General features: G+C 44.1%; 1 protein-coding gene across 1 annotated transcript in view; it reads left to right on the forward strand.

Moving 5' to 3' along the window:
- LOC124031397 (plexin-A2-like) overlaps positions 1-9,752 on the forward strand; it is a 70,919-nt gene extending 61,167 nt beyond the window's left edge. Inside the window, exons 27-32 of the mRNA XM_046342584.1 lie at positions 219-315; positions 433-626; positions 734-903; positions 1,017-1,229; positions 1,754-1,904; positions 7,525-9,752. Of these exons, the coding sequence (XP_046198540.1) occupies positions 219-315; positions 433-626; positions 734-903; positions 1,017-1,229; positions 1,754-1,904; positions 7,525-7,620 (921 nt within the window). The 3' untranslated portion in view covers positions 7,621-9,752. The remainder of the gene's footprint in view (positions 1-218; positions 316-432; positions 627-733; positions 904-1,016; positions 1,230-1,753; positions 1,905-7,524) is intronic.
- Positions 9,753-20,467: the final 10,715 nt, after the last annotated feature.

A 20,467-nucleotide genomic window follows, 5' to 3' on the forward strand; every position in this document is an offset into this window, starting at 1 on the left:
TCTTTCAGCCCCACCTAAAAACCCACATATTCACCATTGCCTACCCCCTAAGTTCAAGTTCATTATACTGCATATCACAAATTGTAAATTGAATAACTTCTATAGGTCTTCATCGGGCCAAATTTCTCATATCAATGTCATGTTCTGACCCAATAATGTGGATTTGGGAGTGGGTCAAACTGACATGAACCCTTGTGTTTTCCGTATGAATCCTGCAGGTGTCCGACCACTGTGTGGTAGCCCTGGTGCCCAAGCAGATGTCCTCGTACAACCTGCCCTCCTCAGCCAGCTTCCCACGCAGCATCAGTAGATACGGTCAGTCAATCAGACCTGCCCTGGAGCCACTCTCACCACCAAACCACTCACGTACCTATTCATTATTCTAGAGGTAATATATCGTGACCGTCTGTCTGGGATCCTCTCTCTCTGCAGATGTACCATTCCGCTCCACCCCCACCAGTCCTGACAGCCCTCACTCCCGCGTGCCCATGCTCACCCCGGACATGGAGAGTGGGGTGAAGGTGTGGCACCTGGTCAAGAACCACGACCACGGGGACCAGAAGGAGGGTGAGCGCGGCTCCAAGATGGTGTCCGAGATCTACCTGACCAGGCTACTGGCTACTAAGGTATTCCCTTACTCTCCCCCCCAGAGCATCTTAGCAATTACAGATTCAGTCATTTTTTTTTCCAATGCTATGGTGTGTTTTTAACATTGCTGTGGTTTTTTATTTAGGGTACACTGCAGAAGTTTGTGGATGATCTGTTCGAGACGTTGTTCAGCACTGTGTGCCGGGGCAGTGCTCTTCCACTCGCCATCAAGTACATGTTTGACTTCCTGGACGAGCAGGCTGACAAGCATGGCATCCATGACATGGACGTTCGCCACACATGGAAAAGCAACTGGTAAGGGAGTGCAGATTTAATGTGCTACTTGAAAGCAATAATGGTTTTATGCTGATCGTGTCAATATATAGACTGTCTGTGAACTATTCTTTCTCATCCTCCCTCTGTCCCAGCCTGCCTCTGCGCTTCTGGGTGAATGTGATCAAGAACCCGCAATTTGTGTTTGACATCCATAAAAGCAGCATCACAGACGCCTGTCTGTCTGTGGTGGCTCAGACCTTCATGGACTCCTGCTCTACCTCAGAGCATCGCCTGGGCAAGGACTCCCCCTCCACCAAGCTACTCTACGCCAAGGACATCCCCAACTACAAGAGCTGGGTGGAGAGGTGAGATGAGTGTGTGTTTTACTCACATCACTCAACTGTAATATTATTAATGGATTCGTAGTTATTCTTTTACACTGAAGAAGTGTAAAAATCACAGAGGAAGACTGACTTCAGTGTCCAGGCTTTTTGTTAACAGTCCACAGTGAAACATATACCCACTGGGCCCACACTAGTTGAATCAATGTTGTTTCCACATCATTTCAATGAAATGATGTTGAACCAACGTGGAATAGATGTTGAATTGATGTCTGTGCCCAGTAGGTAGCAGCTAGCTACGACATGTTTGCCAGTTGAGTGAAGTTGTTTCCACCCGGAATATTAACAAGACAACACTCCATCTTAACTTGTCCTCCACACTTACTGGATTGGTCGAACAGTGCAGAAGAGAACCTGTCAACAGTTTTTTTATCTCGTCATGTCCAGAATATGGGGTGTGTACTTTCAGGTGTTTCTTTTACGCCTGCTGTGTTCAGGTTACATGTTGGCTGACAGAACAGCCTGTGTGCGTTTCTGTTTCCCGCTAGGTACTACGCGGACATAAACCGCCTACCTGCCATCAGTGACCAGGACATGAATGCCTACCTGGCCGAGCAGGCCCGTCTTCACTCCAATGAGTTCAATGTGCTGTGTGCCCTGCATGAGATGTATGCCTACGTCAGCAAGTACAGCCAAGAGGTGAGGCCCTATACCTCAATGTGTTTACAAAATACAGTAAGGGTGTCATGCAGGTGAAAGAGGACCCAAAAGCGACTTAACAGAAACAGAGTTTATTCAAGTCCAAACAGGGAATAACTGAAATCCTCTAGTCTGTAGAGGGGAATAACAGGAGAAGCGGCCACAGACTGCAGGTCGCTTTGCAGGCGCAGGCCGTAGCTGACAGAGACACCTGCTCACACGCAGCATCTGATGAAGGCAAAAAACACGACAGGACAGGGCGATACACAATCACAGCACGGTGAATTCTAAACAAGGAACCGACAGGACAGGAACGGAACACAAAGGAATAAATAGGGACTCTAATCAGGGGAAAGGATCGGGAACAGGTGTGGGAAGACTAAATGATGATTAGGGGAATAGGAACAGCTGGGAGCAGGAACGGAACGATAGAGAGAAGAGAGAGCGAGAGAGTGAGAGAGGGAGGGGGAGAGAGAGGGATAGAAAGAGGGAAAGAACCAAATAAGACCAGCAGAGGGAAACGAATAGAATGGGGAGCACAGGGACAAGACATGATAATAAATGACAAACATGACAGTACCCCCCCCCACTCACCGAGCGCCTCCTGGCGCACTCGAGGAGGAATCCTGGCGGCAACGGAGGAAATCATCGATGAGTGAACGGTCCAGCACGTCCCGAGACGGAACCCAACTCCTCTCCTCAGGACCGTAACCCTCCCAATCCACTAAGTATTGGTGACCCCGTCCCCGAGAACGCATGTCCATGACCGTGCTTTTACACCTGCATTGTTTGCTGTTTGGGGTTTTAGGCTGGGTTTCTGTACAGCACTTTGAGATATCAGCTGATGTACGAAGGGCTATATAAATAAATTTGATTTGATTTGATTTGATTTATGTACCTTGTAAATAGGTGCGCTCTCGACAAGGACGGGAGGGGGGGGAGGGAAGACGAACGGGGGTGCGAAGAAAGGGCTTAACACAGGAGACATGGAAGACAGGATGGACGCGACGAAGATGTCGCGGAAGAAGCAGTCGCACAGCGACAGGATTGACGACCTGGGAGACACGGAACGGACCAATGAACCGCGGAGTCAACTTACGAGAAGCTGTCGTAAGAGGAAGGTTGCGAGTGGAAAGCCACACTCTCTGGCCGCAACAATACCTTGGACTCTTAATCCTGCGTTTATTGGCGGCTCTCACCGTCTGTGCCCTGTAACGGCAAAGTGCAGACCTCACCCTCCTCCAGGTGCGCTCACAACGTTGGACAAACGCTTGAGCGGAGGGGACGCTGGACTCGGCAAGCTGGGATGAGAACAGAGGAGGCTGGTAACCCAGACTACTCTGAAACGGAGATAACCCGGTAGCAGACGAAGGAAGCGAATTGTGAGCGTATTCTGCCCAGGGAGCTGTTCTGCCCAAGACGCAGGGTTTCTGAAAGAAAGGCTGCGTAGTATGCGACCAATCGTCTGATTGGCCCTCTCTGCTTGACCGTTAGACTGGGGATGAAACCCGGAAGAGAGACTGACGGACGCACCAATCAAACGACAGAACTCCCTCCAAAACTGTGACGTGAATTTCGGGCCTCTGTCTGAAACGGCGTCTAACGGGAGGCCATGAATTCTGAATACATTCTCAATAATGATTTGTGCCGTCTCCTTAGCGGAAGGAAGTTTAGCGAGGGGAATGAAATGTGCCGCCTTAGAGAACCTATCGACAACCGTAAGAATCACAGTCTTCCCCGCAGACAAAGGCAGACCGGTAATGAAGTCTAAGGCGATGTGAGACCATGGTCGAGAAGGAATGGGGAGCGGTCTGAGACGACCGGCAGGAGGAGAGTTACCCGACTTAGTCTGCGCGCAGTCCGAACAAGCAGCCACGAAACGGCGCGTGTCACGCTCCTGAGTCGGCCACCAAAAGCGCTGGCGAATAGACGCAAGAGTGCCTCGAACACCGGGATGACCAGCTAACTTGGCAGAGTGAGCCCACTGAAGAACAGCCAGACGAGTGGAAACAGGAACGAAAAGGAGGTTACTAGGACAAGCGCGCGGCGACGCAGTATGCGTGAGTGCTTGCTTAACCTGTCTTTCAATTCCCCAGACTGTTAACCCGACAACACGCCCATAAGGAAGAATCCCCTCGGGATCAGTAGAAGCCACAGAAGAACTAAACAGACGGGATAAGGCATCAGGCTTGGTGTTCTTGCTACCCGGACGGTAAGAAATCACAAACTCGAAACGAGTGAAAAACAACGCCCAACGAGCTTGACGGGCATTAAGTCGTTTGGCAGAACGGATGTACTCAAGGTTCTTATGGTCTGTCCAAACGACAAAAGGAACGGTCGCCCCCTCCAACCACTGTCGCCATTCGCCTAGGGCTAAGCGGATGGCGAGCAGTTCACGGTTACCCACATCATAGTTGCGCTCAGATGGCGACAGGCGATGAGAAAAAGTTCGCAAGGATGAACCTTATCGTCAGACTGGAAGCGCTGGGATAGAATGGCTCCCACGCCTACCTCTGAAGCGTCAACCTCGACAATGAATTGTCTAGTGACGTCAGGAGTAACGAGGATAGGAGCGGACGTAAAACGTTCTTTTAGAAGATCAAAAGCTCCCTGGGCGGAACCGGACCACTTAAAACACGTCTTGACAGAAGTAAGAGCTGTGAGAGGGGCAAACTTGACCGAAATTACGAATGAAACGCCGATAGAAATTAGCGAAACCTAAAAAGCGCTGCAACTCGACACGTGACCTTGGAACGGGCCAATCACTGACAGCTTGGACCTTAGCGGAATCCATCTGAATGCCTTCAGCGGAAATAACGGAACCGAGAAAAGTAACGGAGGAGACATGAAAAGAGCACTTCTCAGCCTTTACGTAGAGACAATTCTCTAAAAGGCGCTGTAGAACACGTCGAACGTGCTGAACATGAATCTCGAGTGACGGAGAAAAAATCAGGATATCGTCAAGATAGACAAAAACAAAGATGTTCAGCATGTCTCTCAGAACATCATTAACTAATGCCTGAAAAACAGCTTTACTCAAAATGCCCTAACGGAGTGTTAAACGCCGTTTTCCACTCGTCCCCCTCTCTGATGCGCACGAGATGGTAAGCGTTAAAGGTCCAACTTAGTAAAGCACCTGGCTCCCTGCAGAATCTCGAAGGCTGATGACATAAGGGAAGCGGATAACGATTCTTAACCGTTATGTCATTCAGCCTCGATAATCCACGCAGGGGCGCAGAGTACCGTCCTTCTTCTTAACAAAAAGAACCCCGCCCCGGCCGGAGAGGAAGAAGGCACTATGGTACCGGCGTCAAGAGACACAGACAAATAATCCTCGAGAGCCTTACGTTCAGCCGACAGAGAGTATAGTCTACCTCGAGGAGGAGTGGTCCCCGGAAGGAGATCAATACTACAATCATACGACCGGTGAGGAGGAAGGGAGTTGGCTCGGGACCGACTGAAGACCGTGCGCAGATCATGATATTCCTCCGGCACTCCTGTCAAATCGCCAGGTTCCTCCTGAGAAGTAGGGACAGAAGAAACGGGAGGGATGGCAGACATTAAACACTTCACATGACAAGAAACGTTCCAGGATAGGATAGAATTACTAGACCAATTAATAGAAGGATTATGACATACTAGCCAGGGATGACCCAAAACAACAGGTGTAAACGGTGAACGGAAAATCAAAAAAGAAATAGTCTCACTGTGGTTACCAGATACTGTGAGGGTTAAAGGTAGTGTCTCAAATCTGATACTGGGAAGATGACTACCATCTAAGGCGAACATGGGCGTAGGCTTCTCTAACTCTCTGAAAGGAATGTCATGTTTCCGAACCCATGCTTCGTCCATGAAACAACCCTCAGCCCCAGAGTCTATCAAGGCACTACATGTAGCACCAACCGGTCCAGCGTAGATGGACCGACAAAGTAGTACAGGATTTTGATGGAGAGACTTGAGTAGTTGCGCTCACCTGTAGCCCTCCGCTTACAGATGAGCTCTGGCTTTTACTGGACATGAATTAACAAAATGTCCAGCAACTCCAATAGAGGCACAGGCGGTTGGTGATCCTCCGTTCCCTCTCCTTAGTCGAGATGCGAATCCCTCCCAGCTGCATGGGCTCAGTCTCAAAGCCAGAGGAGGGAGATGGTTGCGATGCGGAGCAGGGAAACACCGTTGATGCGAGCTCTCTTCCACGAGCCCGGTGACGAAGATCTACCCGTCGTTCTATGCGGATGGCGAGAATCAATCAAAGAGTCCACATCTGAAGGAACCTCCCGGGAGAGAATCTCATCCTTAACCACTGCGTGGAGTCCCTCCAGAAAACGAGCGAGCAGCGCCGGCTCGTTCCACTCACTAGAGGCAGCAAGAGTGCGAAACTCAATAGAATAATCCGTTATGGACCGTTCACCTTGGCATAAGGAAGCCAGGGCCCTAGAAGCCTCCCCACCAAAACTGAACGGTCAAAAACCAATCATCTCCTCTTTAAAGTTCTGGAACTTGTTAGAGCAATCAGCCCTTGCCTCCCAGATAGCTGTGCCCCATTCTCGAGCCCGGCCAGTAAGAGTGAAATGACGAAGCAACCCGAGCTCTCTCTCTAGAGTATGTGTTGGGTTGGAGAGAGAACACAATCTCACACTGCGTGAGAAAGGAGCGGCACTCAGTGGGCTGCCCGGAGTAGCAAGGTGGGTTATTAACCCTAGGTTCTGGAGGCTCACAGGCCAGGAAGTAACAGGTGGCACGAGACGTGACTCTGGAACTGTCCAGAGGGTCGGAAACCTGAGCGGCCAGGTTCTCCACGGCATGGCGAGCAGCAGACAATTCCTGCTCGTGTCTGCCGAGCATGGCTCCTTGGATCTCGATAGTGTAACGAGCGTCTGAAGTCGCTGGGTCCATTCCTTGGTCGGTTCCTTCTGTCATGCAGGTGAAAGAGGACCCAAAAGCGACTTAACAGAAACAGAGTTTATTCAAGTCCAAACAGGGAATAACTGAAATCCTCTAGTCTGTAGAGGGGGAATAACAGGAGAAGCGGCCACAGACTGCAGGTCGCTTCAGGCGCAGGCCGTAGCTGACAGAGACACCTGCTCACACGCAGCATCTGATGAAGGCAAAAACACGACAGGACAGGGCGATACACAATCACAGCACGGTGAATTCTAAACAAGGAACCGACAGGACAGGAACGGAACACAAAGGAATAAATAGGGACTCTAATCAGGGGAAAGGATCGGGAACAGGTGTGGGAAGACTAAATGATGATTAGGGGAATAGGAACAGCTGGGAGCAGGAACGGAACGATAGAGAGAAGAGAGAGCGAGAGAGTGAGAGAGGGAGGGGGAGAGAGAGGGATAGAAAGAGGGAAAGAACCAAATAAGACCAGCAGAGGGAAACGAATAGAATGGGGAGCACAGGGACAAGACATGATAATAAATGACAAACATGACAAAGGGGCTAGGGTGGCATCCAAAACAGGGGCATCTAGATTCAACGTAAATTAAAGTACCCCTTAGCCTGCCTAATTGTAGTAACAGGAGGGTATTTGCAGCGCAAAGTACAGTAACCTTGTGTTTCCCTGCCTGCTTTGCTGATTTTGTGTCTGTCTTGTATGTGTATGTGTCAGATCATTGAGGCCCTGGAGCAGGATGATCAGGCCCAGAAGCAGAGGCTGGCCTACAAAGTAGAGCAGATCATCACAGCCATGTCTGTGGAGAGCTGAGGCAGACGTGTGTACTCAGAGACACACAGACAGACAAGGACCAGGACACAGGTCACATGCTACCAGAAGAGCAAGCAGCCCCGCAAGCAGCAGGTGAAGGAAACTATACAACATAATAATTCAGCCTGAGTGCTCAACAAGGGAAGAGCACAGATATACAAGCAAATTCACCAAGCACTGCTGTCCTCTCTCTGTCTGCTGCAGTGGGGCCACATGTGGAGGTGTAAGGGATGAGCAGGCATCGATAGACTACTAAACAGTACCACAAAAACTAAATAAATGCATATCATAGCCTTGGCCTTGGACTGACATTCCCTTTTCAGCGGACAAGTCTAATGTTGCGTCATAAAGCCTTCAGGAAGCCTTATGAAGGCTCCTTGAAGGTTTCAGTTAATGAACTCTGCGATTAGGTGACATTAAAATGTCATCTCCAGATCATCCAAGGTAGCAAAACATTTTTGTTTGGTTACCGCCCTGCCAGACACTCAATTTACCAGACACACTCTGAGCACTCTATCATAAAAACCCACACAAAGCTCTTATTACAGGGTGGGGGGGGGTCAATTCTATTATGGCGTACTTTGGGCTGGATTCAATCAAATCTGCCTTAGTAATGTTTACACAGTAACTCTGCCTACTGCCTGTGCAAACATGTGCCTAAATCTGGGAACTGGATGCATTGTGAGGGGAGGTAATCTGGTGCCCAAAACCTTCTATGAGTCTATTTGAATTTATTTATGCTGTTGTGTACATACTGCAGTCCAGATTTAATTGAATTAAGCCATCAGAATTCAGTACATTTGTAAAGAGAATAAATCTGAATAGAAAACCATTCCAAATATACCCATTATTTAAAATGATCACTTCAGCCTGTTGACCCTTGCTCTTAGTCCTAAAAGTTTCTCATGTTTCATACTATGTAAAATGCCCTGTAGCCAAAGTAGAAATTATATTTAGAAAAGTTTAACAAGGTGGTTTTAAGTTATTAAGGCACTCTGGGGATGACAGAAATTAGGGAAGTGGGTTTCTAGACCATTTATTTAACCAACTGTATATTAGCAGTGACCCAAAGTAGCCAATGGAGCTTTGGGAATCATTCCTTAGAGCTGGAAGATTAATGACACTTCCTGTGGGTCAGATCAGTTTCCTCCTGGTTTATGAGACCCCTCAGCCATCAGTCAATGTTTACATTGAACATGATACTTGAATTTCAGTAGATCATTGTGTTATACTTTCAGAGAATCCTCAGGTTTCTACATAGCATACTTTCAAAGGTGGAAACTCAAGATTCCTGTTGCATCAAGTAGACTGTAGCTTTCTTTTAAATATGTCCCATTAACGTTTTTAAAAGATGAGGTCAAGATGAGAGAATAGCCTTTTAAATGGTTTGAATTTAACATATTCAAATGACAAATGATTTTTGCTGTTACATTCACTGAGTGTCATCTTAAAGATTGGCATTATAAAACTGGATTCTCCATAGGATTGCTTTAATTCAGGGTTTCTTTTTGATATGTTTATCTGCACTGAAATCATTCATTACCCTCTTGATGATTTCTCCATTATTCTCCAGTAATTTTGACCAGTTACTTGTCCTGGGCCCGTTTTCCCAAAAGCATTGTTCATCGTTAGACCCTTCTTCATAGGAACATTATTACATCTCCAAGCTGTTTCCCAAAACCATTGTTATTAACATAGCACTTGGAACCAATCGTAATCACATGCCTGTCTCAGACAACTTGTAGAACAGCTAAGTGCGTCCTTAGATGCTTTTTCCCTCCTGCGTCCCATTATACACAGAGGATATCCACTAACATTAGAATCACATGGTTTATCAGTGTCTGTGGCCGCCAATGACTTCAGAACAAAGCTGACTACAAATCCAAAGTTGCCAATGTCTTTGCAATTGATACAAACATGCGACGTATAAAAATATGCTTCAAATGAAAACTGAGATGAGTACATTAAAATATAAACAGTAGGCCTGTTTCATTCATATAGAAATACATTTAATGTTTAAAAATAATTGTATGTCACCTTTATTTAACCAGGTAGGCCAGTTGAGAACAAGTTCTCATTTACAACTGCGACCTGGCCAAGATAAGCAGTGCGAGACAAACAACAACACAGAGTTACACACCTCAAATAAACAAACGTACAGTCAATAGCACAATAGAACATTATATGTACAGTGTGTGCAAATGAGGTAAGATTAGGGAGGTAAGGCAATAAATAGGCCGTACTGGTGAAGTAATTACAATTTAGCAATTAAATACTGGAATTATAGATGTGCAGAAGATGAATGTGCAAGTAGAGATATTGGGGTGCAAAAAAAAAAAAAATAATAATAATAATATGGGGATGAGGTAGTTGGATGTGCTATTTACAGATAGGCTATGTACAGGTGCAGTGATCTGTGAGCTGCTCTGACAGCTGATGCTTAAAGTTAGTGAGGGAGATATGAGTTTCCAGCTTCAGTGATTTTTGCAATGTTCAATCAATTGAGTTCTATTTTGCTATTTGTAGACTACTGTCTGTATTTGTCTCTATATATTTAATGATGTGTAGCATAATGTACGCAATGATATGCCAAATCGGTGATTTAGTGCATTTTCATAAATGTAATTTGGTAAGCGTTATTATAATATTTGCAGCCGTAGGTGGTAATATCTCTCTAGAAACTGATCCGTCGTCAGTATTGTTAAATAATTATAATGTTAAGGAAAGATTTGCATGGAGAAAGCTGATCTGAGAGTCTATCAGTATGGGAAACGCATGTTACATATTTGGCAGTTGTAGGAAAGATGTCTTGTTAAAACACTCTTAAGCCTAAATTCCATCGCTATCGGGAAACCGGGCCCTGGTCATTTTGGTCAACTTTGGAGGGCACTCCACAAATAGATATTCGTAAAAGAGTTTTCAAAACATAACAGTTGAATCAAAATAAGAAAACCCATGTCCTGTTTAAGTGTTAAATGTTTCATGTTGTTTTTATGATGATAATTTATAAATGTGTGGTGCAATAAACTGTAATACATTTTACCATTGAACCTTTTTTAAACAATAAATTATTGTATAAATATTGTACATACAAAACATTACTATTTTGGAAGCAAACGATTCACTTTGTACTGTTGCTATACATTAAAATGTCAACTGATGGAAATACATTTGTCTGGATTATAAATGAGTCATTGCCAGCATGTGTAGGCCTTGATTATATGTTACACTTGTAGCTTATGGATATGCATATTATTCTTTAAAATATTTCAGACCAATAGAATAGACGCCTTGACGCTGACTTGACCCTTCTGCCTCACAATGAAGCTAGATTTTCTACTTGAAGCATCTTGTGTTTCATAATTCATGGCAACTCCACTTCATGTTCCCATTCTTACACTGGAGCCAATGTCTGATGCGATTATTGGGAGGTGATTTGTCTGCCGGCGTAAGCAGCACTAGAACCAAACCAGCCCTGTAGCCTATTCTACTCATCATGCTTTGGCTGCATTAGCATGCAAATTGAATAGTGTTGTAAATTGGTATCGGTTTTGCCTGGAGTGGTTCTCTGAACAGGGCTCCCACAGTCTGATGTCAGAGGTCGACACTGATCTTTGGGATGTTGTTCAACTGTTGTCCATTAATCTGGGTAATTGCTAACATTGATTTGGCTATCTCCATTATTGATGCCTTTAGAGCTCAGAAAGAGCTTGGAAAAGTAAATAATAACTTCAGGTCTGTCTTATTTTCTCGAAAAATTGTCCTGAGTATTTTATTGAGCTAAGATAAATCATTTGAGCAAATGAAAGAGGGATTGGATTCTCAGAATCTCTGAAAATCCATTTGTGGAAAATAGAATGAATTAAATACGAGCCACAAACGTGGCTATATTTGAACAAAGAAAATGTTTGAATTAGAGATGGTACTTGACCACTTGCCCTACAGCCAGCACACAATTCTACAGCATGTAGGTACAGTAGAGGGGGCCTCAAGGGTACTTACCATAGGAGTAATTAATTATTCATACTAACCCTCTGGGGCTCTATGTAAAGGAGTGGGGGAGAGGTACCTTGCCTTTAAGACCCTATACTGTACCTGTCATATCCAGGCAGAGGGGCCTTTTTCAGTACTAACAGCCTGACTTCTCTGCCTGTCAGAGAGCCTCCACCCAGCAGCTAGCATTCAGCTCACCTCCCCAAGAAACACTGGGGAGCATCATTCGAGCTCACACCTTCTCCACCCACAGACAGACAGACGGAGACAGACAGACAGACAGACAATCAGCCTACAGGAAGTCCTATTATTTAGCATATGGCTAGAAACCAACTGGATTTATTCACACTACAGTAGAGCTACAAGAAACACACTGTGGCACTTTAATCACAACCCAACAACCATACAATCTGAGAGTGCATTTCTCCTGCTTGATGGGAACATAAATAAGCCTACTTGATTCTATCTAGTCACAATATGGCTGCGTCAATAGTCCAGATCTCGTCGTCCTCCATAGTCCCGGCTGCATTATGTTTGAGCCAGGGAAAGCAAGACCTTGCTTTCACTGCAGATCTTGGAGAATACTTCAGTTCATAGCTATTACTGTGCAATGAATACTAAATGGGAAAGACCTTGGAGTCTCTTTGGACCCTGAGCAACAGAACAGTCCATGTAAAGTGTAGCCATTCTCTACGCACAAAGAAATCATACTAGTATCTACTATTTATCATTTAATATCTCACCTCACTTTTTCTCAAGCACATAATACATTATGCAGGTGCACATTTACAAACACACATTCTGTCATAATGTAGTTAAAAATGATTGTTTATGAAAAAAAAGCGCTTAAGTATAGCCATCATAGTCAGTGTTGTTGGATAGATGGATAGATGCATAGTCTAGACTGCTAGACCTATAATATTTGTTGCTCATTAATCTCCAGTCTGGTGCCCAGACTTCATCTCTTCAAAATGTACAAACTGGTCATATCTCATGTTAAGAACAAGGTGATTACTTGTAAGTCTACCTAACCTTTTTTTCATACACTTATTCACAAGTCATATCTAAATAAGATTCATACACCCTAGTCAATAATTCATTTTCATGCCACTAGACGGTAGGCAACAATCAGATGGCAACAATCATTTAGTTCTTAGGCTGGGAGGTGTCAACTGCATTATAGGAAACTTTCATCAATGCCTGAAAAAGTGTTTTTTTAATGAAATGTCCATGTATCAAAGAGCACTTTAAAAAAAGTATTGATTCAACCTCAGTGAGAAAAAACCAAGGCTGGCCAAAACAACTCCCTCTTGAGTAGGGAAAATACTGCAGAGACCTGGATAGAGAGAAACTGTGTTCGTGGCCGGACCCATTCTATTCAAAAGTCACCTTTACATGTTAGACTAATGACTTACTGCAAAAGCATTTGTGTAAGTCTATTTGTCTTCCATTGTTTTATTCTAGTTAACTATAGGGCTATTATTGGCAACGATATAAGAGAAGTAATCATTCTCTGTTTTACGCTGTGGCATCTCATATTGAGTGACAATTACATATTCCTTGAACATCATATACAGTGGGGCAAAAAAGTATTTAGTCAGCCACCAATTGTGCAAGTTCTCCCCCTTAAACAGATGAAAGAGGCCTGTAATTTTCATCATAGGTACACTTCAACTATGACAGACAAAATGAGAAAAAAAATCCAGAAAATCACATTGTAGGATTTTAAATTAATTTATTTGCAAATTATGGTGGAAAATAAGTATTTGGTCAATAACAAAAGTTTATCTCAATACTTTGTTATATATCCTTTGTTGGCAATGACAGAGGTCAAACGTTTTCTGTAAGTCTTCACAAGGTTTTCACACACTGTTGCTGGTATTTTGGCCCATTCCTCCATGCAGATCTCCTCTAGAGCAGTGATGTTTTGGGGCTGTTGCTGAGCAACACAGACTTTCAACTCCCTCCAAAGATTTTCTATGGGGTTGAGATCTGGAGACTGGCTAGGCCACCCCAGGACCTTGAAATGCTTCTTACGAAGCCACTCCTTCGTTGCCCGGGCGGTGTGTTTGGGATCATTGTCATGCTGAAAGACCCAGCCACGTTTCATCTTCAATGCCCTTGCTGACGGAAGGAGGTTTTCACTCAAAATCTCACGATACATGGCCCGATTCATTCTTTCCTTTACACGGATCAGTCGTCCTGGTCCCTTTGCAGAAAAACAGCCCCAAAGCATGATGTGTCCACCCCCATGCTTCACAGTAGGTATGGTGTTCTTTGGATGCAACTCAACATTCTTTGTCCTCCAAACATGACAAGTTGAGTTTTTACCAAAAAGTTATATTTTGGTTTCATCTGACCATATGACATTCTCCCAATCTTCTTCTGGATCATCCAAATGCTCTCTAGCAAACTTCAGACGGGCCTGGACATGTACTGGCTTAAGCAGGGGGACACGTCTGGCACTGCAGGATTTGAGTCCCTGGTGGCGTAGTGTGTTACTGATGGTAGGCTTTGTTACTTTGGTCCCAGCTCTCTGCAGGTCATTCACTAGGTCCCCCTGTGTGGTTCTGGGATTTTTGCTCACCGTTCTTGTGATCATTTTGACCCCACAGGGTGAGATCTTGCGTGGAGCCCCAGATCGAGGGAGATTATCAGTGGTCTTGTATGTCTTCCATTTCCTAATAATTGCTCCCACAGTTGATTTCTTCGAACCAAGCTGCTTACCTATTGCAGATTCAGTCTTCCCAGCCTGGTGGAGGTCTACAATTTTGTTTCTGGTGTCCTTTGACAGCTCTTTGGTTTTGGCCATAGTGGAGTTTGGAGTGTGACTGTTTGAGGTTGTGGACAGGTGTCTTTTATACTGATAACAAGTTCAAAAAGGTGCCATTAATACAGGTAACGAGTGAAGGACAGAGGAGCCTCTTAAAGAAGAAGTTACAGGTATGTGAGAGACAGAAATCTTGCTTGTTTGTAGGTGACCAAATACTTATTTTCCACCATAATTTGCAAATAAATTCATAACAAATCCTACAATGTGATTTTCTGAAATTTTTTCCCTCATTTTGTCTGTCATAGTTGAAGTGTACCTATGATGAAAATTACAGGCCTCTCTAATCTTTTTAAGTGGGAGAACTTGCAGAATTGCTGGCTGACTAAATACTTTTTTGCCCCACTGTAGGTGGAGGTACACAGTACCATTTTGCTGTATCCAGTGGCGATTTTAGCATGTAAATCCTGGTGGGGCAAACTCAAACTGTATTTCTTAGATGCATGCCAGCAAAGACCTACACAACACTAAAAACAATACATTAATTGCACTATAATGGCAATAAGAGGTGCCCACAAACTGTTAGGGCCAACATAAAGCACAATTGAGTGAATCCTTACTACATTTACATTTTACATTTAAGTCATTTAGCAGACGCTCTTAATACACCTGGCTATCAGCGGAGTCTTGTATGGCAGCGAAACAATTAATTCATCCTCGTTTACCGCCTTTTTAAAAGACATAGCTGATATAGCTGACTTGCTTAAACAAATGTGGTTTCTACTAACAATTGAGATATACAAACAATGGCATAAGGGAACGTTGAGCGGACAAGAGTCATTCCGTAATTTCGATGAAGACATTAATGAGCGAGCTACGACGGACGTAGTCAATGTAACTATGTGTTCAGCACTTTTGAAATGTACAATGACAGAATACAGAACATGGGCTGCTATTACAGAATTGTCCCTGTACACCAAGTTAGAACCGTAGGATAAATAAAGTGGGTGTATAAAGCAGACAATGAAACCTCTTACAATATTAGATGACGTTTCTCAAAAACAGGTTATAGGCTACATGTGCAGCACCACCGAGTCAGAACAGTAACGTTCGACGAAATGAAGAGGTGAAAATAGACCAAATTATTAGGGTGAAGCACACTGGCTATTAACAGCTTACTACACAACATAAACTTAGTACTACTTTCTTAGCTACAGTATACATATCTCCCTTGCACATTACATAATGTATGCAGCAGCATACAATACATTTTTGGACTCACATTGGCTTGTGATGTGCTCACTTAAACATGAAGGCGGTGCGGCGGTTTTGTCATCAAACTTTGTCATCAAAGTTTGGCATTCTCTGGATTCATGGTGGGAACTCAGAAAAAAAACACACACAGCCACTCCATTGAATAGCAGGCTACTGGTTGCATTACACTGCTTGCAGTTGGCCACTGATTCCTTCCACACGACTCATTGTTGAATTTGCGATTTCCAACTTGTGTCATTTTTATGTCCAATGACCGATGAGCACCGTTTTATCTATAATTTCTCTTCATTATTTCTCTTCATATGACAAGGATTACAAAGGATTTGCCAGTAGATTGTCGACTTGATTCATGATGATGACTGCTAGCTAAGACTTTAAAAGTAAGATATTGACATGATCTGTCCAATCAAAGCTACTGTACATATGACGTGATTTGATGTCATTTTATCTGTGGCCAATGACCTTGAGCCTTCTTGGAAGAGCACTTGTAATATAACTCTAATGCAGGACCCAAAGGGCTGAAATTTTGAATATCTACCCTTACTAAGGACATAAACTCTGCGATGAAGTAGTGTCCCCATCAGTGACAGAACACTGAGCCAATCATGGCGCAATGCTCCTATTTTTTGCTGGCTAGCCCCACTACCACAGAAAGCACTGAGCTAGGCTGAACATCTGCATTTTGGAGCTGCCTTACTCAAGAAAACAAAAAAGAGACCATGTGTGTATGAGGCTTTATTAACTCAATGATATATATATTGTTTATTTTTTTAACATTATTTGCAAACTGATATGTATTAATGCCAAAATAACTAGCAAAACAAGAAAAAAAAATCTCTATATTTATATATATATATATTTTTTAACGCAAAAAAATGTGGGACTCAAAACAGCCCCACCTGCCCTGAATGACGTGTCGCCACTGGCTGTATCAGGTATAATAGATGGCACTGAAGGGTAGGGCTGCTGTCTTATAGGCTCTTAACCAACAATGCTATATTGTTTATTTTTCGCGTTGTTCGTAACCTGTTTTGTACATAATGTTGCTGCTACAGTCTCTTATGACCGAAAAGAGCTTCTGGACATCAGAACTGGGATTACTCACTTCAAATTGGACGAGGAATTTTTCTTCAATGAGTCCGACGCAAGGGATATACTACGGACACCCGACCAGGCCCAGATCCCCGTGATTCGCTGGAAGATGAAATGTACGTTTTGTGGAAAGAGATCAGATGCCATGTGAGGATCAGGCGACGAGTGGCTAATCTGCCCTTGCCCTCCGTTCTGCTAGCTAACGTTCAATTGTTGTAAAATAAATGGGACAAACAGAAAGCACGCATATCCTACCAACGGGTTATTAAAAACTGTCATATCTTATGTTTCACAGAGTCAAGGCTGAACGACGACATTAAGAACATACAGCTGGCAGGTTATACACTTTATCGGCAGGACAGAACAGCATCTTCTGGTAAGACACAGGGCGGGGGCCTATGCATATTTGTAAGCAATAGCTGGTGCATGATATCTAAGGAAGTCTCAAGGTTTTGCTCGCCCAAGGTAGAGTATCTCATGATACGCTGTAGACCATACTATCTACCTAGAGAGTTTTCATCTGTATTTTTCATAGCTGTCTCTACATACCACCACAGACCAAGGCTGGCACTAAAACCACACTCAATGAGCTGTATTCTGCCACTAGCGAACAGGAAAACGGTCATCCAGAGGCGGCGCTCCTAGTGGTCAGGGACTTTAATGCAGGGAAACTTAAATCAGTTTAATCTAATTTCTATCAGCATGTTAAATGTGCAACCAGAGGGAAAAAAATTCTAGACCACCTTTACTCCATACACAGAGACGCGTACAAAGCTCTCCCTTGCCCTCCATTTGGCAAATCTGACCATAACTCTATCCTCCTGATTCCAGTTTACAAGCAACAATTCAAGCAGGAAGCACCAGTGACTCAGTCTATAAAAAGTGGTCAGATGAAGCAGATGCTAAACTACAGGACTATTTTTGCAAGCACAGTCTGGAATATGTTCTGGGATTCTTCCATTGAGGAGTACACAGCATCAGTCACTGGCTTTATCAATAAGTGCATTGAGGATGTCGTCCTCACAGTGACTGTACGTACCTACCCCAAAGGGAAGCCATGAATTACAGGAAACATTCGCATTGAGCTAAAGGGTAGAGCTGCCGCTTTCAAGGAGTGGGACTCGAACCCGGAAACTTCCCACTATGCCCTCCGACCAACCATCAAACAAGCAAAGCATCAATACAGGACTAAGATTGAATTGTACTACACCGGCTCCGACACTCGTCAGATGTGGCAGGGCTTGCAAACTATTACAGACTACAAAGGGAAGCACATCTGAGAACTGCTCAGTGACACGAGCCTACCAGAGAAGCTAAATAACTTCTATGCTCGCTTCGAGGCATTTAACACTGAAACATGCATGAGAGCATCAGTTGTTCCGGTTGACTGTGTGATCATGCTCTACGCAGCCGATGTGAGTAAGACCTTTAAACAGGTCAACATTCACAAGGCCGCAGGGCCAGACGGATTTCCAGGATGTGTACTCCAATCATGTGCTGACCTACTGGCATGTGTCTTCACTGACATTTTCAACCTCTCCCTATCTGAGTCTGTAATACTATGTTTCAAGCAGACCACCATAGTCCCTGTGCCCAAGAACACTAATGTAACCTGCCTAAATGACTACCTACTTATAACACTCACGTCTGTAGTCATAAAATGCTTTGAAAGGCTGGTCATGGCTCACATTAACACCATTATCCCAGAAACGCTAAACCCACTCCAATTTGCATACCGCACCAACAAATCTACAAATGATGCAATATCTATTGCACTCCATACTGCCCTTTCCCACCTGGACAAAAGGAACACCCATCTGAGAATTCTATTCATTGACTACAGCTCAGCATTCAACACCATAGTGTCCTCAAAGCTCGTCACCAAGCTAAGGACCCTGGGACTAAACACCTCCCTCTGCAACTCTATACCAGGCAGTTCAGAGGCCCTAAATATTGTCAAAGACTCCAGCCACCCTAAGTCATAGACTGTTTTCTCTGCTACTGCACGGCAAGCGGTACCGGAGCACCAAGTCTAGGTCCAAGCGGCTTCTTAACAGCTTCTAACCCAAGCCATAAGACTCCTGAACAGCTAATCAAATAGCTACTCAGACTAGCATGCTGCTGCTATCTCGGTCATCTATGCATTGGCACTTTAATAACTCTACCTACATGTACATAATTACCTCAATTACCTCGACACCGGTGCCCCCCGCACATTGACACATTGACTCTGTACAGGTACCCCCTGTATATAGGCCCGCTATTGTTATTTACTGCTGCTCTTTAATTATTTGTTTTTCTTATCTCTTACTTTTTCTGGGATTTTCTTAAAACTGCATTGTTGGTTAAGGGCTTGTAAATAAGGTCAGGTTTACACCCGTTGTATTCGGTGCATGTGACAAATACAATTTGATTTAAGTTAAATTGAATATTGACAAAAAGTTTTTCACACATTTCACAATTGATTATGGAAAAGTCTGATGGCGCCATCACCTGGCCAAATTCATTATCACAGCCTCAGGGAATAAACAACTCGGAAAGGAATAGAAATACCCCCACAATGTGGCATGCTCCCTTTATTGTAACATTTCGATTAGGTGGTCTTCTTCAGGCTAGCAATCAAACCTATGGGAGAATGCTGTGTGTGGGTAGTTCTATTCCTTTCGTGTGACTTTCTTCCACTCTACAAATAGAAATTTGTTGGATGTGCAAACACTGTGCTATAAAATCACTAGGCTATAAAATGATCAAGATTGGGAATGTGAACTTGTCTGTTTGCGTGTTGACATGAGTTGCTCTGGATACATGACTGTATATTTGTGAGTATGTGTGTGTAAATGTATGCCAGTGTCTGTGTGACAAAAAAAAGTGTCTGTCTCAGAGGGTTGCCTGAGTGTAGCGGCTGAGCTGCACAGGGTGCTGAGCTGCACAGGGTGCTGAGCTGCACAGGGTGCTGAGCTGCACAGGGTCATACAGCCATATGATTAAAGGTCACAAGCCCATGGTAAGCACAGCCTCAGTCAGTTCTCTGACAATGCACAGTCCTCACTTCAACTCATTCCTCAACTCCCATTTGGTTTTCCTCTGTCTTCTCTCCCTCTCTCCTCTTTATTTGTTCTTTCCTACCCTCTCCTTCTGCTTCCTCCTCACCACACACCACGCAGATAGATTGGGGTTGAAAGCTAAATTGGGGTTGGCTTCTTGTTTACCTAATATTCAACAGCTCAGTCTGAACTGAAAGTCCTCCCACTCTAACAACCCCTCCCTCCCAACACAGACATGTTCCCTCCATTCCAGCCAATCACAGATGATTGTGGGATTTATGGTTCCTGCTCTCAAAGGTTAAAAAAAATGTGTGTGTGTGTGTGTTTTGCCTCATACATTCAAATAAATCAACAAACACCCACTCAGTCTGTGTCATTTACAGAAGAGTGATGGAAAGTGTCTGTTTTCTAATTCATGAATCACTCAAGCCACTTGTCAGCAACAAACTGTGTGCCAATTTATTCTCTTCCCACAAAATGACATCACATTAGTAAAGAGTCTCCATTTACAACTTCCTGTGGAATTTGGATTCTGCCTCAGGCTCTTCTAATTACAAATCATTATCAGATGAAAGTTCTCTCTCCCAAAAAGAACAGCACCGTGGAACACCAGAGGTACAACAACACGGACATTCAAACAGTTTCAACAACAATTCTGTCCGATTTTTCTTAA

This window comes from Oncorhynchus gorbuscha, linkage group LG03, assembly GCF_021184085.1.
Source record: "Oncorhynchus gorbuscha isolate QuinsamMale2020 ecotype Even-year linkage group LG03, OgorEven_v1.0, whole genome shotgun sequence".
Taxonomy (NCBI): Eukaryota; Metazoa; Chordata; class Actinopteri; order Salmoniformes; family Salmonidae; genus Oncorhynchus; species Oncorhynchus gorbuscha.